At 38.4% G+C, this 27,931-nt stretch overlaps 1 protein-coding gene and 2 pseudogenes across 2 annotated transcripts; all 3 read right to left on the bottom strand.

The window, feature by feature from the left end:
* Nucleotides 1–15,135: 15,135 nt before the first annotated feature.
* Nucleotides 15,136–15,525, bottom strand: LOC117035057 (ubiquitin-like). 2 transcript variants are annotated; one of them, XM_033128663.1, is made up of 2 exons: nt 15,417–15,519; nt 15,136–15,329 (listed from the first exon to the last, which is right to left on the bottom strand). In XM_033128663.1, exons 1-2 carry the CDS (start codon nt 15,517–15,519, stop codon nt 15,136–15,138), a joined length of 297 nt encoding a protein of 98 aa, XP_032984554.1. The 2 variants fall into 2 exon arrangements, with proteins under 2 accessions (XP_032984554.1, XP_032984555.1); XM_033128664.1 differs by having other exon boundaries at nt 15,136–15,525.
* A 3,251-nt stretch (nt 15,526–18,776) lies between these two features.
* On the bottom strand, nt 18,777–24,362 carry LOC117035336 (Y-box-binding protein 1-like; annotated as a pseudogene).
* A 1,428-nt stretch (nt 24,363–25,790) lies between these two features.
* Nucleotides 25,791–26,905, bottom strand: LOC117035335 (protein SEC13 homolog; annotated as a pseudogene).
* Nucleotides 26,906–27,931: the final 1,026 nt, after the last annotated feature.

Genomic DNA, 27,931 nt, shown 5'->3' with positions numbered 1-27,931 from the left:
CTCTACAGGTCAAATGCCCCAGGTTTTCGACAGATAAATTGTAACGAAAAGGAATAGAGAGCGACTTGTAAAATGGAGAGAGACCTAAAAGACATGTTAAATTTTTTGAAAGGGCAAGGCACGGTACATGGTAGGGGGTGCATGCTTGGTGATAAACTCAAACACACACACACACACACACACACACACACACACAAAGCAAAGAAATTATTGCTATAAAAAGCCAGGATATTGGTTGCTTTTGGGGTGCAGGAGGGGATTGACACTGGGACAAGACACGTAGAGGGATTTCTGGATTTGCTGGTAAATTTGTATTTCTTGACCTTGGTGGTGGTTATAAGGTTTTTCCCCTTTCTTTTTGAAATAATAATGTTTATAATAAAAAGGTTAAAAAAGAGAAGAAAGTAGTGATAAACTGACTAAAATATACCCATACTTAAAAAATTTACATAGTGATTCTCTTCTTTTAAGCCCCCATCTTGGAGTTTTCTTTGGTCTGGCCAGACTTTTAGACTCACAACACCCAAACCAAGAATACTTGGCACTATTTACTCACTTCAGAGAGCTATACTTTTTGCTTCCCTTCCCTGCCCAAAGACAGCTTGGGAATAAGCTGACATCCCACACTGATCAGGTTTCCAGGGGGGACAGAGCTAGAAGGTTAAGCCAAGGTCAAATTTGTCCATAATGAAGGTGAAAGATTTTTTTGTTTCTTTGTTTTTTCAACCCATTACTTCCACCTTCTAAGAATTAACAACTGCCATCATTGCATTTATTGTCACAACATGCTTTTCAAGGTACCTTATGTATAATCTAAGGCAGGCAACTAAGGTGAGTATCAGTCTCTTCCAACTCTGATTTAGCATTTGAGGTACAAGTATATTAATTTCCTTATGCTTCATACGGAGATAATATAAAACAGAGGGGTTTAATGGAATTTTCCTGGTCACACAGGGAGCTGGAGGCTCTGCTAGGCCACCTGACAAAATTTATTGCCAGTGTAATTCCTCTTTGTTTTGTTTTTGATGCCATCTTAGAAATAGGTTTTATTTCTAATTTTTTCTTCCATTGCCTTCATCCTTTCCTTTTTTGGCAAGGCAAGAGAAGAAGTACATCATTTCTGAATCATAGTAATTGAAGGTAAAGTACATTCGGAATGGTTTGTTGTCTGATTGAAGTCCCTAAAAAAGCAGAAGAGGTTTTGACAGAACTAGGACATGGGAAGCAAAAGAGTCAATTAAAGCTGATTTTTTTCAAGAGTCACATAAATGTTATAAAAGTGCCACATACTTGAGCCATTTTAGCAGTTTTCCATCTGCTTTTGTTGTCTCAAAAAGAAGGAAGTTTTTCTGGCATTTCTCTGAATTGTCTTAAGTGACTTTTAGATCATCACAGTGAGTGGGTCGTTTCTAATTCTCAGTGTTCCAATTTGATTCTGATGTTTAGAGCAGGATGCACTAATTCATTTGGTTAGTTTTGCCCCCTTTTGGCTTGAAGAATAAAAGAATGTGAATTCTTTTACTTGGCAAAGCAAATAGCATTGTGGGTTGTCCTTCAAATACGTTTTTCCACAGGCACCAATCTCTTCTTGGGCATGAACAGGCTGTTGTTGAACAGACAGACATTCAGGAGATTCTATAAATTGAATCTTCCATCTTCTGCTAATATGGCTTTTGGCAATAAAGTCATTATCATGAAGTGCCATAAAAGGCATCTTTTTTTTTTTTTTTCATCTGTTGCCTACTCAGCATGGGGTTTATTGCTATTTAGAAGTCTGGTTGCTAAATACTACACTAGGCAGGTCACCCTGCAGTAAATGTGTAGATGGATCTCTGAGATGCCACCTGCAGTCCTTCAGGACAACTGGCGAATTTTTTGATGCCAAGACCTAAAATGGCAACAGAAGCATGCTCCCTGAATTTTGATTACCAATTGGACATTGCCTAATTGGCACTAATGAAGATCAGTAGGTGTGTAGTCTATGAACTGAGCTAATTTTGGTACTTATTGATTACTATCTGGAGTCTGGTGCTGCGAAAAATTTTAGAGCTGGATAAAATAAAAATTCTCCTCTTAAGAAATTTACACCCAAACTGGGGAAATAAGATTGAATGATGAGAAACAATTTGATAACCACCAAATGCCAAAGTCTATTCATTCTATGAAGACCCAGAATTGTACTGAGGCACTTCATAAGAGCTCCATAGGTTGTTTATTATTATTATTATTACTTTATTATTATTTGGGTCACAGAGGTAGGATTTTAGAGTGAATGGACTATGGGCTAGAATATTGGTAACATCTAAAAGGAGGAGGCCCTTGGAGAATGGAGGATTTGCACAGATAGAAGGAGTCTCAAGGTAGTACAGTATAGATTAGTTCAGTTCTCAGTTTAGGATTTGGCTTTCTGTGTCTATTAAGTTATTCTTCCACCTGCTTTTCATCTCCCCAAGTTTGTTATTGTCTGTTCTATTATTCTTCCTCTTTTTGTGGGTTTATCTCTCTCTCTCTCTCTCTCTCTCTCTCTCTCTCTCTCTGTTTTTTAGAAAATATTTAGTGAGGTTTTCAGAGTAAAACTTGATACATGTGTCAAATTATCATTTTAACAAGAGAATTTTTAAAAAGAGAAATAACTTCATTTGTTTGTGTTGAGTTGAAAGAGTTCTTTATATATTCTAGATATGAGTACCTTATCACATATATGATTTGCAAATATTTTCTCCCATTCTTGGATTATCGTTTCACTTTCTTCATGGTGTTCTTTGCTGCACTTAAGTTTTTAATTTTGACGAACCTCTTTATTCATTTTTCTTTTGTTGTTTGTGCTTTTGATGTCATATCCACGAAACCATTGTCTAAGGTCATGAAGATTTACATCTATGTTTTCTTCTAAGAGTTGTATTGTTTTAGCTCTTAAATTTAGGTCTTTGATGTATTTTGAGTAATTTTTTTTTGTATGATATGAGGTAGGGATCTAACTTCATTCTTTTGCATGTGGCTATCTAGTTGTCCCAGCACAATTTCTTGAACAGTCTATTCTTTATTGGATTGTCGTGGAACCCTTGTTGAAAATAAATTGACTGTAAATGTGAGGGTTTATTTCTGGACCTTAAATTCTATTCCACTGATCTGTATATCCATCCTTATGCTAGTAATACACTGTCTTGATTACCATTCCTTTGTAGCTAAGTTTTGAGGTCAGAAAGTGGGAATCCTCCAATTTGTTTTACTTTTTCAAGATTGTCTTGTCTGGATCCCTTGAATTTCCATATGAATTTTAGAATTAGCTTATCAATTTTTGCAAAGAACCTAGCTGGAATTTTGATGGGGATTGTATTGAATCTGTAGATCAATTTGGGAAGTTTTTGCCATCTTAGCATATTAAATATTAAACTTATTAATTATTAATATATAAGACAAATATTGTCTTCTAACACATGGACATGGGATGTCTTTCCATTTATTTGGGTCTTTTTAAGTTTCTTTCAACAATGTTTTGTAGTTTTGAGAGTGTAAGTTTTACACTTCTTTTGTTAAATTTCTTCCTAAGTATTTTATTATTTTTTGATGGTATTATAAATAGAATCGTTTTTTGTATTTCATTTCTGCATTGTTCATTGCTAGAGTATAAAAGTACAATTGAATTTGTATATTGATCTTATATCTGGTAACTTTGCTGAACTCTTTTATTAGTTCTGAGAGTTTTCTGGTGGATTACTTAGGAATTTCTATATATAACATCATGTCATCCATGAATAGAGACAGTTTTCTTTCTTCCTTTCTAATATAAATGCCTTTTATTTAGTTTTCTTGTCTAATGGCCCTGACTAGAACCTTCTGTAGAATACTGAATAGAAATAATGAGAGTAGACATCTTGCCTTCTTCCTAATGTTAAGGGAAAAACATTTAGTCTTTCACAATTAAATATGATGGTTGCTTAAAAAATTTTTTTTTGTAGATGCCTTTTATCCAACTTAGAAAGTTTCTTTCTGTTTCTAATTTTTCAATAAATGGAAGTTGAATTCGTGTCTTTTCTGTATCAATTGAAAATTTTATTTTATATAGTGATTATGGGGATTTTCTCTTTTAGGCTAAATGGTGGATTACATTGATTTTCAAATATTAAACCAGCCCTTGCATGCTCAATATAAACTCACTTGATTGTGGTATTATTATTATTTTTATATATTTTCTATATTTATGTATCTTGTATTTCATTTGCTTATTTTTTATTAAGGAATTTTGTGTCTATGTCCATGAGGGATATTGGTCTGTAGTTTTCCTTTTTTATATTGTCTTTGTCAGATTTTGGTATTAGGATAATGCTGGTCTCATAAAATGAGTTGAAACATATTTCTTCTTCATGTATTTTGTAGATCTGTTGTTAGGTGCATACACATTTGGGATTGTTATGTTTTCTTGGTAAGTTGATCTTTTAATCATTATGCAATGCTTCTTTTAATCTCAAGTAGTTTTTTGGTCTAAAATCTACTTTATCTAATATTTATATAGCCTTCTTTCAATTAGTATTATGGTATATATTTTTCCATCCTTTTACTTCTAACCTACCAATATTATTATATTTGAAGTGGGTTTCTTATAAATAGCATATAGTTTGATCGTTTTTATTCATTCTACAATAGCGATTTTAATTGGTGTGTTTAGACTGTTTACATTTAATTATTAATATATTTTGATAGCCTTTCATTTTATTGTTTTCTGTTTGTTCCCTCAAATTATATTTGTTTCACTTTCTTTGGGATTTTTGCTGCCCATTTTTACTAATTATCTAAATATTATTTTGCAAAGTATCTTTAGAATTGTGAAACCTTTCCCGAATAGAAATATCTATTCTAGTTTCTGACTAGTAATCAGCCAAAATAGTTGTTTTGAAAATATTTTCAACTTGCTTTATTTCTTTTATTTTAAGACTGGCAGAAGCATAGATCTTTAACTCTACGCCTCTCTGAGATAAAAGAGAAACTGGAGTTTAGAACTAGATTTTATCCACAGGTACACGGCTTTTAACTTTCACTTTTTGTTAACAATGATAATGTGAAAGCAAAGTGTTTTCTGTTGCGAACTGAACTTTTTTAATTAAAAATGAAAGTTCTAAGGTAATAGTGCCGTAGGTGAATTCTGTCATCAGAATGGGGAAAAAAATGGGTTTAAAATTGAAACTGTTGGTGTGGTGGTTACTCTACAGCACAGCATCTGGAGTTTTGACACTGTATTTAATGGAAAATGGATACCAATGCCTTAAACTCTTCTAGTATTACGTTTCTAAAAAATTATAAAACTATAAGAGGCATGACTATGAGAAAAGCACTGATGAAAGCTGAGGTGCCTTGGGAAGGTAGGAGTTTGAAAGATTAAAGCATGAATATTCAGGGTTTCAAACTCTAAAAGAATGTGTATTCCTGTTCTTAAATGAGGTCAGGCAAATCAGAATTCATCCTCACTTTTACAAACCTTGTAAAGTTGGCAAGTGTGAAATAAACAATCACTCTGGAATGTGCTGAACCTGTTTATAACGAAATCCCAGTGAGAAACCCTGGTATATAGTCTGTGTGTTAACTGCAGTAGCTTTGGGAGTTAACTTTTTCTGAGTAAAAAGCAAAGTACTCAGAAAATGTTTTTATTTTTTATGGTTTTCTTTTCTTTCTTTTTTTTTTAGAGAGAATCTTAAGACACCCACCCCCCTCCAATTTCCAATTATATCAGAAATTATCTTTTCAAACAATAGTTTTCCATTCCTTCACACCGCAAGTAATTGGGATTAGTGTATCTGTCACGCCTTTGCAGTCCACTCAGTAGAATTTCTACTATTTTGTAGAATTATGTTCTTTTCCTCCTAAAAAAAGCCAAATGCCATCCATACCAGGCATGTCATTTTACAAAATATTAATAGGTTTTCCCAATCTCAGTATTATTCACAGAGGTATTGCAGGCATACAAAATGTTACATCTACAAAGACTTTTACACAAGAATATCCTTGGCTCAGGAGTCACAGTACAAGTGTAATGGTAAAACTAAATTAATTTCATGGTAATTTATCATCCTTAAATTTAAAGCAGGAGGAAGCGAAGGATCTTTCAGTCCAGTGCCTTCCCCATGTCTTCCAACAAGAACTTAATACTGAGATTTAATGAAAACAAACTAAAGTGTGGTGTATCTGTGTCTACTGATCAGGCATTTTTTTCCCCTAAGCTCAAAGGTCAGTCCTTCTGCACATACTTGACCAAGCCTATAGATGCGGAGTTCCCACAACACAGATGCTTTAGGAAGATTTGGTTCTTAGATGAAGCAACTGTGGCTGACAGAGCGGTCCTTTTAAGAGCACCAGACAACAGCTGGAATGGCTGCCCAGAGCAGGCAGGACTCCCACACTCTGCTGGCCTTCAGAGTCCAGAAAGCCGGGGGCACCCCATCCCCTTCCAAATCAGATCTCCATGCTCAGCCTGCCATGTGACCAGGAAGGGGTTTCGGGCCCCTCTGTCCTAGCCTTCATAGAGCAAAGTGGGGCTTCACACAACAGGAAACAGGCTGCAGCTTTTGCATGGGTTTCTGACTAAGCATCACCAAGTTTTCCGAGGCTTCCCTCATCTCTCACTGTATTATTTCATAGACTGATCTAGAAGGGAATTCTTCCCCTTTACTCCACCTTCCAGCGATGGCTGGAAAATGATCTCCAGCCGTTTCAGCTAGAAATCTACAGAGAGGACACCCAGGCCCTGTGGACATCCTGTTATGTTTTCAGTAGCTGCGCAGATTTGTCTTTGGTGTGTTTTTCCAGTACTGTGCTTTTCTTCATTTTCCCCAAGTGATTCATTAGTATCTTTCCTGTTGTAGAGGGTTATCATTAATATCCAAATTAATAGTCAAGGAAGCATCCAAATTCGGGGCAGCAGTTTTTCTACAAGAATTTGGGTTAGTTGTTTTCTTTCCTAACAAAAGCTCGTTGTGCTGGATTTTTAATTTTTTTATTTGTTTTTGAACTAGCTCTATTGTTTTCATCTGTTTATAAAATGAAATACATACTCTTTGCAAAATCTTAAGAAAATACTGAAAAAAGGTTAGCAAAGACTACCCATAATTCTACTTCCTATAGATAATCTCTCTTCCCCTTTGATTTACCCCCCCCTTTTTAGGTAACTAGAAATGCAGTCTATAAGTGTGCTCCATAACTACACTCTCTCCTTAGAACCCGCCCCACTCCCTGGTCCCTTTGCTTGCCCAGTGCTATACTAACTTGGCCCTACTTTTAATATTGTGACCACAAACCTCAAGGGGGCTCTTAGCACAGCTCAGCAATAGGAATCTATGTCCCCAGTTGGTTCACTCTGTCACTCTCCAGGATCCCTGTTTTATGCCTTTTTTTAACTCTCCTTCGATCTTTAACACCCTTTCCCTTCCTCATGTTCAGATGATGACCTTGTTTCTTATTTCTCCTCCTTACTCCACTCTTTTCATTTTATTCCTCTGCCCACCAGTTTCAAAGAGCAAAACAGGGAGGCTTTGGTGATGGCAAGGAGGGAATGATAGACAAGCAGCTGATCTGACTGGCACTTCTTGTAACTGGGAGAATCTGGGGCAGATGATTTAAAGAAGGAAAAGCTAGTGCCGTGCAGGCAGTTTCTGCATCAGAAGCTACACAGGACAGCTGTGGGTTGGATGGGGCGGGCCCAGCTACCGCAGTCAGGACTGGGACAGTCAGGGGGCAGCTCAGGGCTCCTCTCTGGGGAGAAGGGAAGCCCCTCCATCAGTCCAGCAGCAGGAGGCTCCTTCTTCTGTAAGCAGTGAAGCTGTCTCCTCTCCCATCACAACTCTGCATTGTCAGTGTCCAAATTCAGGTCCCTCTGATGTGATCTCTGCCATTGTTCTCTATTTAAGTGGGTGCATTTTGGCTTTAGCACGGTCATTCTGCATTCTGTTTAAAATGTGTTGCTGATAAACCAAGCCAATTTTTATTTTCTTTTGGAATTTCAAGTCAAATATTACTCTGTTTTTTGATTTTTTTAAAATTACGGTATAATTGATATACAACATTGTATTAGTTTCAGGTGTACAACCTAGTGATTTAATATTTGCATGTACTGCAAACTGATCATCACAATAAGTCTAATTAATATCCATCACCATACACAGCTACAGAATTTTTCTTCTTGTGTTGAGAACTTTTAAGATCTACTCTCTTAGCAACTTTCAAATATGTAATACAGTATTGTTAACTATAGTTGCCAAGCTCTATATTATATCCCCATGACTTACTTATTTTAACTGGAAGTTTGTACCTCGTGACTCCCTTCACTCATTTCACCCACCCTCAAACCCCCACCAATCTATTTTCTGGATCTATGAACTTGGTTTCTTCTTTCTTTTTAGATTCTACATATAAGTGAAATCATATGGTATTTGTCTTTCTCTGTCTGGCTTATTGCACCTAGCATAATGCCCTCAAGTTCTACCGATGTTGTCATAAATGACAAGATTTTATTCTTTTTTTGGCTGAATAATATTTCCTTATGTATCTATAGCTATACCTATAGATATATATTTCTATATCTATATCTACATTCATATATATCTATATATATCTCTCTATATATTTCACATCTTTATTCGTCATTTGTTGATGGACACAGGTTGTTTCCATGCCTTGGCTATTGCAATTGGCTTGGCTAATGCTGCAGGGAACATGGGGGCGGAGTGCATGTTCAAGTGAGTATTTTTGTTTCCTTCAGATAAATACCCGGAAGTTGGATTGCTGGATCATATTGTTCATTTTTTAATTTGTTGAGGACCCTCTATACCGTTTTCCATAGTGGATGCACCAATCCCACCAACAGTCCTCAAGAGTTCCCTTTCCTCCCCATTCTCGCCAGCGTTTGTTGTCTCTTGTCTTTTCAAGTCAAATATTTTTTATTTGTATTTTCTCCTTCACATAGCTCTTTAGGCCCCAAGTATGTCAGCACATGCTGAGCAGCGTGGAAGGAGGGAATCCTGCCGCATGTTGCTGGCATATTTCTGTGATAGACGTGCAAAGATCTGTTAGCAATTACGGACTGATTTCATTGTCTGAGAGATTTAGGGACTGACCGTTTGGCACCACAGGATTTTTTGGGATCCAGGAAATGGGAAATGTGCATTGTGCACATTTCTTTCTCTGCTTTATAGTGGCTGCTTCTCTATCAGATGAGTTCGGCTTCCTGGAAAGAAACGATTCGGAGGCATAGAATTACATAGAGGGCTTAATGAGTGTGGAAGGACTGTGTCCAGCATCTTGAATACTTAAAAAAAGAACAGCACCATTTTTCAACTTCAGAGTTAGCAATAGAGTTATAAGTAAGGTGAGTTGATTTTTTGCAAGTTACAATAGATTTTATTTAAAACGGAATGTTTAACAGCTTATTGGGTAAGCCTAAAGGCTTGAAATCACATGCCTATGAATTTAGGCCTCTGTGTTTGACACCTTGAATCCTGTTCTCCTCCCTCTGCTATTTTTAACTTACTGCAACAGATGAAGGGCTCCTAAACCATCTGTTAACCTTTCTTTCTCCTTTTTTAACCATGTAGAGTTGCCCAAGGCAAGAAGACCCAGAGCCAGCAAGGCTGAAACAAAAAGTGAAGGAGGTGAGTATGGCTGGAGATCACTGGATTTGACATTTCAAGGCTTGAGCCCATTAATGTTTTATGCCCTGCTACTTGTATATCATTAATAAAAATCTGATGAAAAACTTTTTAGGATATATTTGTTGCTTTGGCTTTGATCTTAATGTTTGCAAACTAATACATTAATACATGTGAAGCCTTAAGGAGTTTTTCTAAGAGAATATTTCCATACATTATATTTTCATTTCCATTTTAGGTAGCTGAGTCTCTGTGGGGTTGTTGATGGCAGTGGCATTCGATTTTGGTGGGAAATATATCTCTTCATCTTCTGCTAAGTGTTCTATCCTAGGCATATGGAATCTTGTCATCAATATTTTACCTAAATTCACTTCTGTAACAGCCACACTTCTAAGATGTGTTGCCGTATCAAACTCTGCCTTTTGAAAAGATATGTGAAACTCCAGTCAGTTATTTGCAGTAGTAAAACTCATCCCAAATCATGGAATCACAGAGCTTGCTGTCTGGTTATTAACATTTGACGTGAATCAGACTACAAAGATCAGCGCAACGGCATGTCATTATCTCTGCCTTCTTTGGGGTGCTTGTTTCCCAGTAGTGGCCTCTGTGACGGCGTTGTGGTGAACTCAGTAGTCTAGAAACGGAAGTTATGTCAACTAAAACATAACATTTTGTTGCTTACATCTTATCTACAGCTGACCCTTGAATAACAAGGGTTTGAACTGCATGGGTCCACTTATACGCAGATTTTTTTCAATAAATATGTACAGTGCTGTGAAGTACTATAAGTGTATTTTCTCTCGCATATGATTTTCTTCATAGCATTTTCTTTTCTCTCGCTTACTTTGTTGTAAGAATTATATGATGTAATTATATCTGATATAATTATGTACTATAATACACATACAAAATATTTGTTAATTGACTGTTTATGTTATCAGTAAGGCTTCTGGTCAACAGTAGGCTATTAGTAGTTAAGTTTTGGGGGAGTCAAAAGTTATATGCAGATGTTTGACTGTGTGGTGGGGGGATCAGTGTCCCTAACCCCAATGTTGTTCAAGGGTCAACTGTATATGTCCCCAAATGCAAAATGTAGTCATGACATGACTGAATGTTCACAGAAACTTTTAAACTGCATTTGAGATTTGAGGGTGTAAGAATAATTAGATTATATTTGAAATTTTACTTTATAAAAATAAGTAGAGATAAAACTTGAATTATTACTTATTGAAAAATGATTGCTAACCCAATTTTGAACACTTTGCAGTGGCATGTGGGCAAATGGGCTGTAAAAATGGCTCTTTAAGTTGTGCTTTACTAGCAAGTGAATGTGAAATTCTTTAAATATTTATGATTTATGTTGAGTATAATACAACCTTTAATAGTTTTCAAATTTTTATCCTTATAGCTAATGTTTGAAATGTCTATCATTTTCTGATTTATGAGTGGTTAATTATTCAGATAAATGTTAAGTACTTTTTTCTTAGAGGAGAGGGAATAGAAAAAAAGCATACTATATAGGAAAGCAAAATTAAGTCACTGTACTTATCGTTAGAATAACCATTGATCAGAATGATTGTTATGGAAATTTCTTTTACTATTGTTCCAAAAATGATGAAATCATTATAAATATGGTTATATTTTAGATCCACTAGAGGGAGTAATGCTGTACAGATGTGTGTTTTTTTAATGAAAAAGATTTGTTTGTCATTGAGTTAGTAAATAAATTTGTAGTAATAGTATCATCCAAATTCAACAGCCATGATATTTTAAGTCGTGCTCTTTATTTATGAATGTTGCTGGGGTAGTTGATTTAAACTTGAAGCCAGCTTTTCTGTGACAGAGGGGAGTGCTCTATACTTTCACACATTTGTCCTACTTCTTTCTCTCCCTCCTAATGTAATTCCTTAATTTTCTAATTCTGCTTACTGTCCTGAGGCAATTTTGATATGCAAATAAGCTTTCACATGAAAAAAATGGAAGCTTTTGAGATTCTGACTTTCGTTTTTTCAGAGATTATGTGTTTGGTACAGTAGCTTCACAACAGGGAATAAATGATTACAACTTCATTTCTATTGTGGCTTTCAAGAGTCTTCTCACTTGACACCCTGCCTCTGGACCTCCTGGTGGCCTCCCCAGCCAGTGCTCTGAAGGGCGCGCCAGTCAATGACAGCTTCCCAAATAGGAGATTTCTTTTCATCTTCTGTCTTCCATGAAACCACGATAATAAGAAGCTTCAAATTCAAATGGGTTTTATTTTTTAAAACTTAAAGAATTTGAAGTAATTCATACATATGCTTTTACAAATTTTAAGGAGTACCGAAGGGCTTATAATGAAAAGCACACCACTGGTCTCATCTTCCCTTCCTCTCATGTCACTCCTCACAGCGATCCTTTTATACAATAAAATTTTTATTGAGTTATGATTTACATACGGTGAAAAGCACAATCAAAAGTCTTCAAATAAATTGGTTTTGATTCATTGGTACAGTTGTGTAACTGCCGCCACACTCGAAATACAGGTCATTTCTATCACCCCAGAAAAAGCCTTCATGCCTCTTCCTGTCAAAATTAATTCATCATAGTGACTTTTAAAATGGCCACTGATTAGAGTGATTGCTATAGATAGTTCCTTTACTAGTGTTTCAAATGAGATGAAATAGTTATAAATATGGTTATATTTTAGATCCACTAGAGGGAGTAATGAAGTCCAAGTATTAGTTTTTCTCTTATCTCTTATGCTTTTAATATGGTATCTAAGAACTCATTGCCTAACCCAAGTCACTAAGATTTACTCCTATAACTTCTGAGAGTTTTATAGTTTTAATTCTCATGTTTAGGGCTTGATGCATTCTGAGTTAAGTTTTCTGTATGGTGTGAGGTTAGTGTCCAGATACCTCCTTCTGAATGTGGCTGTCCAGTTGTTCCAGCACCATTTGTTGAAAGACTGTTCTCTCTCCCCTTGAAGTGTCTTGGTACTTTTCTCTAAAATCAGTTGACCATGAATGTAAGGGCTTATTTCTGAATTCCCCATTCTCTTCTATTGATCTAAATGTCTATCATTATGCCAGGACTACACTGTCTTGATCACAATAGCTTTGTAGTAAGTTTTGAAATTAGGATGTGAAAGTCCTCCAACTTTGTTCTTTTTCCCCCAGATTGTTTTAGCTATTCTGTGTCTTTTGCATTTCCACATGAGTTTTAGATCAGCTTGTCAATTTCTGCTGGGGGGCGGGGAGGGGGAATAAAAAAGCCAACTGGGATTTTGACCAATTGGTGGAAAATTGCCATTTTAACAATATTGAGTCTCCCAATTCATGAGCTACAATGTCTCTCCATTTGTTTAGATCTTCTTTAATTCCAACAATGTTTTGTAGTTTCAGAGTGTAAGTTTTACACTTCTTTTGTTAAATTTATTCCTAAGTATCTTATTCTTTTTGATACTATTGTGAATGGAACTGCTTTCTTAATTTTATTTTAGATGTTCATTGCCAGCATATAGGAGTCCAATTGATTTTTTAAGAGTGGATTCCATAGGATTTCCTATATATAGGAGTATGTTGTCTGAGAATAAAGGTAGTTTTTTATTTCTGCCTTTTAATCTGGATGTCTTTTATTTTTTTCTTGTCTAATTTCCCTGGCCAGAATCTCTAGTACAATGTTGAATAGAAGTGGTAAGAGCAGACATCCTTGTCTTGTTCTCAATCTTGGGAGGAAAAGTTAGCAGAGCTTTTGTATTTTGATGAAGTGCATGTTATCAATTGTTTTATTTTACAGTTCGTGCTTTTTGTGTTCTGTCTAATAAATCTTTGACTGTATTTGTTCTGCACTCTAATACCAATGTAGGGGGCTTGTTTCCCACATCAAGAAGTACTGCTCCAACACCAGCCGTGTGTCCTGCAATCTTACTCAATTCTGACACTATCTACCTGGAAATAGCATCATATTCCACAGGTTAAAGCCTCAGTCCCACAACACTGCCTGTTATTTCAGATGCCAATTGCAAGCCCAGGTGGTTACCTGTGGTTTGATTAATTTGCTAGAGTGGAATTCAGATGCCAGTTGACAGTCAAGGTTGTTAATCTGTACTTCTGACTGACTGGCTATAAATCAGATGTTACCATGACCTCCTCCTTGGGTTCAATTAATTTGAAGAACTCAGGAAGCCAATTTGTTCACTGGATTACCAGTTTATTACAAAGGATATAGAAGGATACAAATCAATAGCCAGATGAAAAGATTCGTAAGGCAAGCTCCTGAACAAAGGAGCTTCTGTCCTCATGGAACTTGAGCCTGGCACCCTAGCACATGGAAGAGTTCTGGTTCCCCAACCTGGAAGTTCTCTGAACCCTATCCTTTTGGGGTTTTATGGAGGCTTCATTACATAGGCATGATTAAATCATTGGCCACTGGCGATTGATTCAACCTCTAGTCCCTCCCACCTCCCAGGAGGTTGGGGGTTCCAACCCCAGTAATCACACGGTTGATTCTCCAGGCAACCAGTCCCCATCCTTAAGTGCTTTCCAAGTCACCTCATTAACATAACAATAGACTCTATCGCTTTCAGCACAGGAAATTCCCAAGGTTTTAGGAGCTCTGTGTAGGATATGGGGACAAAGACCAAATATATATTTCTTATTATAAATCACAAAATCACAGTCTACTTTGAGGTTACAAAGGTTTTCTCTTATGTTTTCTATAGAAGCTTTGTAGTTTATCTTATAAGTTGAGGTCTGTGATCCATTTCAAATTAATTTTCGTGTAGTTGTTGATTTCTCTCCTGTCATTTTTTGCTTTCATGAATTTTGAAGCTCTGTTGTTAGGTACATACATATTTAGGATAATTATATTATTCTGATGAGTTGCTCCTTTATCATTATGAAATATTCCACTTTATCTCTAGTAATACTTGAGGTCTACTTTTCTAATATTAAAAAAGCCATGGAGCCTTCTTATGGTTACTGCTTGCATAGTATATATTTTCCCACACTTACTTTCACCCACACTTTATATTTAAAGTGCATCTTTTATTGGTAGCATCTAGTTGAGTATCACTTGTGTATGGAGTCTGATATTCTTTGCCATTTAACTGAAATACGTACTTTATTTACACTTTTTAAAAATTTAGTTCTCAATTATAATTGACAAACAGTATCATATATATGTGTGTGTATATATATATATATATACATATATAATATTAGTTTCAGGCGTACAACATAATAATTAGATATTTGTATACCTATATGGTTTCCTTTGCAGTACAAAAGGTTTTTAGTTTGGTGTAGTCCCATTTGTTTATCTTTGCTTTTGTTGTCTTTGCCATAGGAGACATATCAAAAAAATATTGCTAAGGCCAATGTCAAAGAGTTTATTGCCTATGTTTTTCCTTCTAGGAGTTTTTTTTTTTTTTTTTTTCCAACGAAAGGGAAGTTTATTGAAGCCCCAGGGCCAAAGGGTTTGGGCAGGAGGCCACCCTCTGAGCAGAGGTGATGGAGGGCCCTCATTTGACCATCTTCTTGGGGCATAGGTTGTTGGTGTGGCCACACTTCTTGCGGCAGTTGACAGCACGGGGATGAAGGCAAGCATAACACTTGCAGCAGATCGGCTTGTCACAGTTGTGCTTCTGGGCAAGCTGGCTGAGGGAAGGCTTGATGATACCATCCCGCAGACGAAGCACCAAGTGCAGAGTGGACGCTTTCTGGATATTATAGTCTGAGAGAGTGCGGCCATCCTCCAGCTGTTTGCCTGCAAAAATCAGACGCTGCTGGTCAGGTGGGATACCCTCCTTGTTTTGGAGTTTAGCTTTGACATTCTCAATAGTGTCATTGGGCCCGACCTCAAGGGTGATGGTCTTGCCTGTTAGGGTCTTCACACAGATCTGCATCTCTATGTCTGCTGGGGAGGCTGCTCCGCTGCCTTGTTGAAAAGAAAGAGCTTTTCTAGGTGTTTTATGGTTTCAGGTCTTACATTTAAGTCTTTAATTCATTTTGAGTTTATTCTTGTTTATGGAGTAAGAAGGTAGTCTAGTTTCATTTTTTTGCATATAAGGTCAGACAATTAAGTTCGTGAACCCATCCTAGAAAAACTACTACATTCCTCATTGCTGAATATCACTACGGTCACCTTCGAAGGAATCCCCTTGGGAAGCTATGCACTGACGACAGTGCCTAGTCCACCCTCCAAAGCAATTTTGAAACTTTTTCTGGAATGGCCATCACAGCTGTCGTCGTATTACCCTTGATGTCCTGAATGTCATCAAAATGTCTTCCTCTCAATAGTTCCTTTATCTTTGGGTAAAGAAACAAGGCACTCGGGGCCAGATCAGGTGAGTAGGGAGGGTATTCCAATAAGGTTATTTGTTTATTGGCTAAAAACTCCCTCACACACAGTGCCATGTGAGCTGGTGCACTGTCGTGATGTAAGAGTCATGAATTTTTGATGAAAAGTTCAGGTCATCTAACTTTTTCATGCAGCCTTTTCAGCAGTTCCAAATAGTAAACTTGGTTAACTGTTTGTCCAGTTGGTACAAATTCATAATGAATACTCCCTCTGGTATCAAAAAAGGTTAGCAACAAGTTCACAAACTTAATTGTCAGACCTCATATATCTGTCCAGTTTCCCCAACACCATTTATTGAAGAGACTTTCTTCACCCCATTGTATATTCTTGCTTCCTTTGTAGATCAATTGGTCCAAGCATGGGTTTATTTCTGGGCTCTCAATTCTCTTCCAGGACCATGCTGTTTTGATTACTACAGCCTTGTATAGTTTGATATCAGGGACTGTGATATCTCCAAATTTCTTTTTTCTCAATATTGTTTTTGCTATGTGGGGTCTTTTGTGGTTTCATATACATTTTAGGATTATTTGTTCTAGTTCTGTGAAAGGTTCCATTGGTGTTTTGAGAGGGAGAACATTGAATCTGTAGATTGCTTTGGGTAGTACGGTCATTTTAACGATGTTAATTCTTCCAATCCAGGAGAACAGTGTATCCTTTCATTTATTGTGTCTTCTTCAATTTCTTTCAGCAATGTTTTACAGTTTTCAGAGTACAGGTCTTTTAAATCTTAGGTTAAATTTATTCCTAGGTATTTTTTTCTTTTTGATGCAATTATAAATGGGATTGTTTTCTTAATTTTTCTTTCTGATACTTCATCATTGTATATAAATGCAGCCAATTTCTGAATATTAATTTTGCATCTTGCTACTTTAATGAATTTATTTATTAGTTCTAATAGTTTTTTGGTGGAATCTTTAGAGTTCACTCTATACAGTATCATGTCATCTACAAATAATGACAGTTTTACTTCTTCCTTTCCAATCTGAATGCCTTTTATTTATTTATTTTTTCCTTGTCTCATTGCTGTGGCTAGGACTTCCAATACTTGAATAAAAGTGGTTAAAAGTGGACATTCTTGTCTTGTTCCTGATCGTAACAAAAAAAGCTTTCAGCTTTTCACATTGAGTATGTTGGCTGTGGGTTTGTCATATTTGGCCTTTATTACAAGTGCAAGTATGTTGAGGTATGTTCCCTCTATCCCCACTTTATGGAGAGTTTTTATCATAATGAATGTTGGATTTTGTCAAATGTTTTTTTCTGAATCTATTTATATGATCATATGATTTTTATGTTTTATTTTGTTTACTCGTATGTGGTGTATCATGTTAATTGATTTGCAGATATTGAACTAATTTTGGATCCTGGGGTTAAATCCCACTTGATCATGGTATATGATTGTTTTAATGTATTGCTGAATTTGGTTTGCTAATATTTTTGAGGACTTTTGCATCTATATTCATCAGGGATATTAGCCTGTAATTTTCTATTTTTGGTAGTGAATGTCTTTGTCTGATTTTGGTATCAGGGTAATGTGGGCCTCGTAAAATGAGTTTGGGAAGTTTTCTTTCCTCCTCTTCATTTTTCTTGAAAGAGATTGAGAAGGATAGGTATTAATTCTTCTTTCAATGTTTGGTAGAATTCATCTGTGAAGCCATGTGGTCCAGGGGTTTTGTTTGTTGGTAGTCTTTTGATTACTGATCTGATTTTATTACTAGTAATTGGTTTGTTCAGATTTTCTGTTTTTTCCTGATTCTATGTTTCTAGGAATTTATCCATTTCTTCCAGCTTGTCCAATTTGTTGGCATATAATTGTAACATTTTCTTATAACCCTTTTCTGTGATGTCAGTTGTCACTTCGCTTTCATTTCTGATTTTATTTATTTCAGCCCTCTCTTTTTTTTTCTTGATGTGTCTGGCTAAAGGTTTATCAACTTGCTTATTTTTTCAAAGAACCAGTTCTTGGTTTCATTAATCTTTTATATATATATATATATATATAATTTTGTATTTCATTTATTTCTGCTCTGATCTTTACTATTTTTCCCCTTTTACTTTGGCTTTGTTTGTTCTTCTTTTTCTAGATCTTTCATATATAAGTTTAGATTTTTATTTGGGATTTTTCTTTCTTTCTTTCTTTTTTTTGAGGTAAGCCTATATTGTTATGAATTTCCCTCTTATAACTACTTTGGCTGTGTCCCATAGATTTTGGGTTATTATGTTTCATTTTCCTTTGTCCCAAGGTATCTTTCAATTTCCTCCTTGATTCATTATTAACCCATTCATTGTTTAGTAGCATGCTGTTTAGCCTCCACATATTTGTGTGGTTTTCAGTTTTTTGTAATTGATTTCTAGTTTACTATTGTTGTGATTAGAGAACATTTATTATTATTATTATGATGATGATGATGATGATAGACCTTTATTAACAGTTTCTTGCAGTTTGTTGACTTTTTTGAAAAAACTAAGTTGTAAATTTTTATTACAAATTAAAAATGAGATGCTTAAAAATCTCACCTTTACCAGATATGAAACAATTTAAAAAACTTTAGAGGTATTGAGGAAAGACAAACTTAAAAAAAAAGTTTGTCATTACCAAAAACAGATGTCTTTAAGTAAAAATAATAAAAACCCATGCTGCATAGATAATGCAGATAGTTCTGGTTATCTGGTCAACGGGCAAAAAGCAAACATGTAAGCTCTTCAGCTCCAATCTTTTGTTCATTTCTTATTGCTGAAATTTTATACTCATTTCTTTTTGTTGGATGACTAAACTGAATGATGGTAAAGATAGTAAGTGAACATTTACTCATCCCCACCCTGCTCAGCCTTGGGAGCGAATGAATTCTTAGCTGGTGGATTGGCTACTTTTGTCTCTGCCATCTTGTTGAGGGTTTTCTGGGCCTCTAAATTGGTAATTGAAGTTGCAATGGTACTGAGGTTGAGGTGGCTGCTGACCTTGGGTCTCATCTCCTCGATTTTCCTTACTTTCTTCGTTGCCATCCTCACTAGGCTATCTTTGGCAAGGAAAGCCTCTGAAAGAATCCTGGTCTATAGCCCTGATGCATATTTTGTCTCACTGGTCTACCTTGTTCTCCTGCAACCTGATTGTCACACCCTCCATCACTTCTCTCTGCACAGGAAGTTTGGCATACTGTGCTCGTCGCCCATTGGGTCTCTGCATGTAGTAAGGTGGGGACTGTGCCTGCTGTAGGGCTGGCGCCATTGGGCCTGCCCTTCAGGAGCACTCGCCCATCCCTCATTCTTTTCCCCACTCTCACTATTCTGGTAATTCTGCTTGTCATTGCATGGAGGATCCCTCTGATGTGGGTAGTGTCTATAATGGTTACTGTCTGCTGCATATTCAGTGCCTCGCATGGGAACTCCACCAAGGCTGAAATCTCTGCTCAATTTTTCTAGTCTTCCAAGCTGCTGCTTTTCAGCAGGCTTCTTAGAATTTCCCTGCACATTCACAGTTCAGGGTCAGCTAAGTAAGGATATGAGGGGCGTTTGCATACAAATTTGGTGACTCCCTATTCTGTGACTCCTTTTTCTTTTTTAAAACTGGCTTTTCTCCTCCCAATTTTCAGCTTCTCTGGCTACTTCAAACTCTAACACTTCAAGCCAACTCAGTCTTTCTGTTTCAGTTCTAGCTGCTTCAGCCCATGCAGTGTACTGCTCCAGCTCCACCCGCCAGGAGTGCCTTTGGGGAAAATCAGTAAAAACATAGATCTCAGCCAGTGCAATATCCTTCTTTCAAGGGTTGAATCCCCTCATCTTCATGCCTGCTTCAGGTCACTTTCTAGTGCTTTTAAATAGTTTTAAACGTATTTTGTCGAGTTTATAATTATTATCTACAGAAGTGGTAGTACAGCAATCATGTTTAACCCATTCTAGTATAAGGTCTTCTGATGTTATCTCCAAACTCTAAATATTGTGCTTATAATTACATTTCTGAATGTCTCAACTTTAGAATTATCTGGTGGATTTTTGTTATGTTAGATGAAATTTAATTTAATTTCTATTAATATGTCTTTCACCTTCTGTGTCTCACTTATACCAACATAGTTATACCAGTGTTTTTAGTTATTTTAATTGTTAACTATGTAACTTTAAATAACCTTCTTAAACCTATATTTCTTATTCATTAGCTATGGACAGTATCTTGATTATTCATGTGGTAAAATGAGAATATTAGCAATCTTAACCTTCCTTCTCCCTCTTTTATTTTTTGTGCCTTTCGACCCCCAACTTCCATGAGCTGTACCTTTATTTTTGCATTGCCAAGCATAAGGACATTTAATTTCTATCACATAAACACAGTTATGGCTCTGTGACTTGCCTACGGCTTGATTCAACATTTATTAATGCAACAAATATTTATTGCCGACCTACCACGAGCTAGTCCCTGTCCTTGGTGCTGGGGAGACAGCAGTAAATACAATAGTAAAGAAAAATCCTTGCCCTTGTGGAACACACTTTTCAGTATGGGGGAGACAGAAAATAAATAAGGAAGTAAGATATTTAGTATGCTAGTTGCGCTTAGGAGAAAAATTACTCTAGGAAGAGAATAGGGAGTGTGTGTGTGTGTACATGTGTGCATACACACCTGTGTGTTTTGCAATTTCAATTGCATAGTCAGGAAAGGGCTCTCTAAAAAGATGATATTTGAAGAAAGTCATGAAAGAGGTAAGGGCATAAGCCATGTGGCTATCTGGGGAAAGAAAAAAGTTCTAGGCTGTAAGTATGTGTACACTATAAACAGTAAATACTGTTGCTTCAGAGCTGAGAAGAGACTATGATTACATTCCTTCCCAGTGACCCCACTCTTGTGTTACTCACAGAAGGATGTTGAAAAGAATTTGTTCCTGTACTCGACTAATTGCTCACAGTCACGTCATGTTTTTTTCTACATTATTTTTAGATCGTACCCTTCTTGTATATGTTCCCCCTTCCTCTTTGCTGGTTACTTTTCTTTATTCTTGATGAAAAAAGAAGCATATTATTCATTTTATGACTCATACCTCCTAGATTATTTTCTCCATTACTTAGAATTTATTCCATCCTTTTTTCAAGTCCCCTGACTTCTGCTCACCTCTGCCCTGATTTCACAATATTTTGTTATGACCTTATGGTGCAATTTTCCTAGAGTTTCTAGTTATCTTTCCTTTTTTTTTTCCTGCTGTGCATTCTATGCATTTTTCATACTCTCAGTTACTACAAAGCCCAGTAATACTCTCCTATGGAATCCTTCCACATCATTTCCTGGGGACCTCCCTTCCAAAGCCTGCTGTTTCCCTGCTCCAGGCAGGCCTAGGTGGTTTCTCTGGCTGCTGTACTTCTGACATTCTGGTTCTTCCCTGTTCTCCCAAGTTCCATGTTTTCTGTATCAGCTAGACTTCTACGATATAGGATTAACTCCTTAAGTGACTTCTTCAGAAGAGGTACACGGGACAGAAACTTTCTTAGTGTTTGCAGCTCTGAAAAGTGCTTTTATTCTGTCCTCCAACTTGATCAGTGATTTGGCTGGGTATAGGATTCTAGATATAAATTTCCCTCAGCAATCTGAAAATCCATTGTCCTCAAGCACCTAGTATTGCTGAAGAGAAATCTAATGTGAGTCTGGTTCTTTTTTTTTTTTTTTTTCCCCAAACTCTTTTTTTCTTTCAGGAGTTTTTAAATCTTTTTGTCCTCTTGGTATTCTGAACTTTCACCATGATGTATTTAGGTTGGATCTTTTATATTCAGCTTGTTGAAGCGTTGAGAGAACCTTTTACCTAAAGACTGATGTTATGCCCATAAGCCCAGGGAAGAATGAATACCTGGCTGCTGGCTTTTTTACGTTTGGAATTGAGAAGACAGATGGCAGACTGTTCAGAATACAGACGCTTTATTCAATTCCCCTGTTTCCAGCCCCACCGCTCACTTGGTGGTTGTCAAGCTTGATAATCCTGAGTCTAGAACCTCTCATGGCTAGTTTCTTACTCATAGCTACAGGCCTTCCACCTAGGTTCCAACTGCAGCTTTCTCAATGCTCCCTCCCCTGCTGACTCATGCCCATCCATTCCCTTCAACCAAACCTCTACGGAAATCCAGTCCACCAATGATTCTTTTCCTATTCCCTTTATAGTATGGGAGTGAATCTTTTCTATTCTTCTACCATCCTTTCCCTGCGGTCTCAGGAGGAAGAGTTTGTCAAATGCCTTCTATTTGCCATCCCCTCCCATCCAAGTTTCACCCTTACCTTTGTTCCAGGAGGCTGAACGGTGGAGCTATATTAACCGCCTTCCTTGTTGTCTACATCTGGTTGGAGCCAGCCAATGAGGAGCCCCAGCGGAAGATCAGAGAGGAAACCATGAGGCCATGGCATTTGTTCCTTCAGCTGTCTCCCTGTGAGGTTGCCTCGGGCTGGCTGAGTCCCTTACTAAAGGCCACAGCTGTTGCCAGGTAGCTCTCTTCACATAGGCTTCTAGCTCTAGACCATAGGAGCCGCAGCCCTGCAGCTCAGGTGTGGCTAAGGACCCGGTCTTTCTGGCCCTGGGCCACTGCCCCATTCTTTGCGGTTTTCCTACACCCTGCCCACATTAAAAAAAATAATCTCTATATTAAAGTCTCCTTGACTGATCCAAATTGAGTGTGCTGCTATTTCCAGATGGGGCTCTCTGGCTAATATGAAGAGAACAAAAATCATATCTGCCTGGTCCACTATATTGGGCCAGGAATCTTAGATAATTTTTAAAGCATATAACTTTCCAGGTAGACTGTTTTTATTTGTTTTTTTTTTTTTTTTTTCACCCTAAAACTTTTAGGTCCTAATCTTCTGTTGCCGTTCAGGTTCACTGTTTGTTATGGGATCCTGGAATTTCCCTATCATGTCACAATATTTATTGGTGATAGAGGCCTTTACAGAGCAGGACTCCTAATATGAGGTGCTGTAACCAGGCATACCCTCGAGTCTGTTCGTGTCCTTGAAACTTCTTGGCTTACAATTCAGGCACCTACTCTGCGTGGTAGTGACTTGTTATCGACCGCTGACCAATAGGAAGGGTCTTCTCAGGATGAATGGTGACAATCCCAACTCTTGAATTGTGTCTCTCAGCCACAGGGAGCTCAGGAATCATTTGTGGGTGCATATCTGCCGCCCTCCAGATGGAGGTCCCTAGTGACAGGGCTTGTGTCCTCATGAAGTTTGTGTTGCCAACAGCCAGTCCAGAAGCTGCCCGTAGCAAGAGTGAAAATATTATTTGTATGATGAAGGAAGCTATTAAAACCACAGCCCCAGGTGAACATCTCTTCTATGCACCCCTCCAGTTTTGCTCCATAAGTAAATGACTAGGGAGCTCGGAAACGTCTATAAAGGGTGTCCATCTTAGTCTATAGACCCCTGTGTATAAGAAAGAAAGCTTCCCTTGATTTCCTTTAAATCCAAATAAATTGAATTCTGAATTCCCACGTGGCTGTGTTGGAGGGAAGTTTGATCCGATTCATCGTGGAGAGTGGGAATAAAGCATCCTCCTTCCCGGGGTCTCACAGGGATCTGGGAGCCTTCCTTGGTGTCTGGACAATCGGGGAAGAGACCCGTATTCTGTCTCTCAATCACCCCAGTGGCCTGATTTCCAAGCTCCCTTGATTGTGAGAAGCTTGTTGTTTCTATCATGAGCTTGGCCCTGGGATCACAGAAAATGCTAAGAGACTGGGTCCAGCTTCCAGCCTCTTGGGGTGCACTGAGCTGGTACCTCCTAATGAGGCCTAGCTCTCCCCACTGCTTATGGCACCTGCTGACTCTGTCCCTCCTCAGACGGGCAACTTGTGTTCTTTCTGTCTGCCCCGTTCCATCCCCACAGGTCTAGCCTTTTCCCCTCTTGTCTCTTTTCCCTACTCATAATCTCCTCGAGTTGCTCAGGCTTCCAGAAACAAAAGCCAGGAAAGTTACTTGCCTGTAAAAAACTTCTGGTTATTTTTGTAGGGACAAAATGCAAGTTCATTTCTCAGTGGATTTCCCTACCACCTGCCTGGGCAGGACTGGTGATTGGCCAGGACACCTCATCGGTTTGTTGTTAAATGTTTTGGACTTGCCACTACATCTAGGTGTTTGTGTTGGGATGTTTGCCGCCTCCCCTTCTGCAAGCCTGGACTCCTGTCTCCCAGCCTAATTGTGATGAAACGAATGGCAACTGAGTGTTTGCTAATAAATGTTCATTTCTTTCCTTTTCCCTTCTTGCCCATGATTTTAATTTTTCTCCTTACTGCATGGCAAATTCCTTGTTCTGTTCCTGTTTGTATCTCTATACAAACAAGTACCACGTACTCAGTCTATGTGGAATGCAACCCACTTCCTTACCTGGGTGTTAGGTCTAAGTCAAACTCCACCGCTTTCAAGAAAGCTGCCATTTCGTCCTCCTAGGCAGAGTGAGGAAAGATTTTCCTTATCTTTGGTTCTCTGCTGGAAGAAAGAAAAGGGAATCCATAGGAGGTGGATCCTGCCTCAGTGGTTGGTGGTTTGGGCCTGTCACCATGCTCAGTGGTGTGAAGGCTGGGCCCGCTCTTCCTCCTGCCGAGGATTTCTCCAAGGCTCCGGGGAGTCATTTCCTTAATCGACTTGTATCTCTCACATGCGTTTCTCAGTTTCTTCTGAACTGTTAAGGGGGCAAATCTCTAAATTAGAAATGAAGATGACTCTGAGGTTCCGAATTCAATGAAAATAGAGCTAATGGCTTTTGCAACAACTTTTTCAGATAAAATAATGTAAAAATAGTGTAATTCATTATGGAAAATTTGGAAAATGCAGATGTGTGTGTTCATACCATGCTCTGTATTTTCTGCCTACTCAGCATCTTCACTTGGATGTCTAATAGGCCTTGGCCTGAATCCTAAAACTTGTGCTTTCTCTGGGCTTTCCTGACTCAGGACTCTATTCTTTTAGTTGCTCAGTCATCCTGGAATCCACTCTTTCTTACCCACACATTTAATCCATTAGCAAATTTTGTTGACTCTTTCTTCAAAATCCACCCAAATCTGGGTACTTTTCACAGAGCGCTACCACACTCCAGTTCCAAACCACAGCTCTTTTCTAGATCACCGCAGGCTCTCATAGCTGTCTCCCCCTTATAGCCTGGACCCCCTACGGTGTATTCTCTGAAAGCAGCCAGGAATGTCTGCTTCTGGAATAAGGGCTCGATTTACCATCCTGCCACAAACAACTATAAAACCAGTCAAAATATCTAAAGCAACTCTTTTATGTACATAAGCTCATATTAAATTTGTACGTATGCATGGATCTGATTATGAACTTTCTATTCTTTCCCTGGTTTGTTTTCCTAATCTACCACCACTGAAATACTTTAATTATTGAAACTATACGATACATGCCTGTATCTGGTATGGTAAGTCTCTTACCCTTCTTTTGCAAAATGTTCTTGGCTGATTCAGATGTTTCTTTTCCCAGGTAAATTCCATAAGGATTTTATTGGAATTGTTTTATATTTGTAGATTTATCTGAAGATTAGTGGGTTTCTTCCAATATTAAATCTACTCATCTGAGAATACAGAAAATACTACACAGCTTTGATTACTGCAACTATATAGTAAATCTTGAAATTGGGTAGACTGATTTCTCCCACTTTATTTATTTTTTTTTTAGGGAGAATTATAAGCAATATGTTTAATTACTTTGGAAACAGAACACCCCAAATAATGCCTGAACCCAAAACCTACATAAAGATGGCCAAAAACATTTTAAAATAATAGATTTGAAGATCATTTGTAGTTTTCCCCTTATAACATGAGCACTTTCCACTGAACAGTAAATTATAAACAATATCAAATCGTGTTAAGGCTGATGGTCAGTCTGGTTGCAGTTTTAACTACTCCTGGGAAAGTTAACTTGTAGGAGTTGGGAGCTCTTCCTCTCAGCTGTTTGGTCAGTTGACCCCGGAAGGGGCAGTCCTGGAGTCGGAAGATGGGAAGCCAGGCCCCACCTGTCTTGTCACACTGCTCATTCTACTGTCACTCTGGGACGGAAGCAGACACAGAACCTTGGCCCTTGTTGACATCGCTGATGCATACCCACGGCCCCTGGGAGTCCCGCTGACGGACTCCCTCCATAGGGTCACTTATTATCTCCACCTGAGACAGCCAGGATGTTGGCTGTGATGGACCAGCTCACGTGCCACACATCATTGAACTTGTGCCGTAGTTTGGGGGACCATGTATTGCTTGAGGCATCATCATAGGTCCAAATGAACAAACGACCATCCTGGGAGCAGCTGGCGATGGGGCTGGTGGGTAGGCCAACGAAGGGGGCCCAGGCCACATCTCGAACCCAGTTACTGTTTGCTTCCAGCTTCTGCTCCTCCTCCCACTAGCCGTCCTCCTCTTCCTCCCACAGCTCAGTGAAGTTGTCACAGATGCCTGAGGCAAATATCTCGATGTGGTTGGGCTTCTGTGCAGATGGCTGGTCTATGAGGCTTCCAGCTACAACAGCAGGGGCCCAGCTGGTGGCATTGCAGCCAATTGTGAGCATTGTTGATCTTCTTCACTTCCCCCTGGCCCTCCCCAGTGTGGGTCAGCAGGTAGATGGCTCCATCCGAACTCCCATAGGCCAGGATCAGGCCATAGTCACGTGGGGCCCAGCACACAGAGTTTATTGAGGAGTCGTGTCCCGTGTGCTCATGTGTCTTCTCCCAAGTGCCGTCTTCCTCTTTCCAGATGATGACTTTCCAGTCACAGGAGCAGGACGCCAGGATATTGCCATACATACATGGGGTGGGCCCAGGCCACTTGCCACACAGGACCCTCATGACCCCAGAGGTCTGTGACGAGAATCTGCCCTCCATTGAGCACATCAAAGATTTTGACGGACCTGTCTGATGAGCAGGTTGCCATGCGAGTGCCACAGTGTCCATCTGGGCATCGTGAATCATGTCCTCATGGGAGGTGTCCCAATGTTAATTACTTGACATCATGATGACGGCGGCCATGGTGGCTCCTGGTCTTGGACGTGACAGCTCTTGGCAGAGCCTCACTTTATTCTTTTTTTAAAAATATTTTTATTAAAATATAGCTAACATACAATATTATATTAGCTTTAGGTGCACACCTTAATTATTCAACAACCTCCCACTTTATTCTTCTTTTTTGAATTGTTTTAGCTAATTTAGTTCCTTTAGCTTTTCGTATACATTTTAGAGTCAGCTTGTCTACATCTACAAGATTTAGCCCTCACTGAAGTTTTATGGTTTTTCCCATGTTACTCCAGCACATTTGCTGTTGAGTGTATTCTTACGTATTTTGTTTTATTGTTAGCTCTCTTTATCCTCCCCGATTTATAATTGTCTTAAGTATTTCCTGTACGTACGTTTAGAATCGCATGCGAAAGTATTATGATTTCTTTTTTCTTTTAAAGATTTTATTGGGGAAGGGGAACAGGACTTTATTGGGGAACAGTGTGTACTTCCAGGACAACAAGTCAAGTTGTCCTTTCAATCTTAGTTGTGGAGGGTGCCGTTCAGCTTCAAGTTGTTGTCCTATCAGTCTTAGTTGTGGAGGGCGCAGCTCAGCTCCAGGTCCAGTTGCCGTTGCTAGTTGCAGGGGGCGCAGCCCACCATCCCTTGTGGGAGTCCAACCGGCAACCTTGTGGTTGAGAGGATGCGCTCCAACAAACTGAGCCATCTGGGAGCTCAGCGGCAGCTCAGCTCAAGGTGCTGTGTTCAATCTTAGTTGCAGGGGGCGCTGCCCACCATCCCTTGCGGGAGTCGAGGAATTGAGCCTTGTGGTTGAGAGCCCACTGGCCCATGTGGGAATTGAACTGACAGCCTTCGGAGTTAGGAGCATGGAGTTCCAACTGCCTGAGCCACCGGGCCGGCCCTATAATTTCTTTAACTGTCAAACTGAATTTAGGAAACTTAAGAGGTGAAGGGAAATGTATTTATTTAACCACATTTTAATGCTTTATATTGTTC

Source organism: Rhinolophus ferrumequinum, chromosome 15 (assembly GCF_004115265.2).
Source record: "Rhinolophus ferrumequinum isolate MPI-CBG mRhiFer1 chromosome 15, mRhiFer1_v1.p, whole genome shotgun sequence".
Taxonomy (NCBI): Eukaryota; Metazoa; Chordata; class Mammalia; order Chiroptera; family Rhinolophidae; genus Rhinolophus; species Rhinolophus ferrumequinum.
Note: the sequence above shows the minus strand (reverse complement) of the source record. Positions and strands in the feature narration are given on the sequence as shown.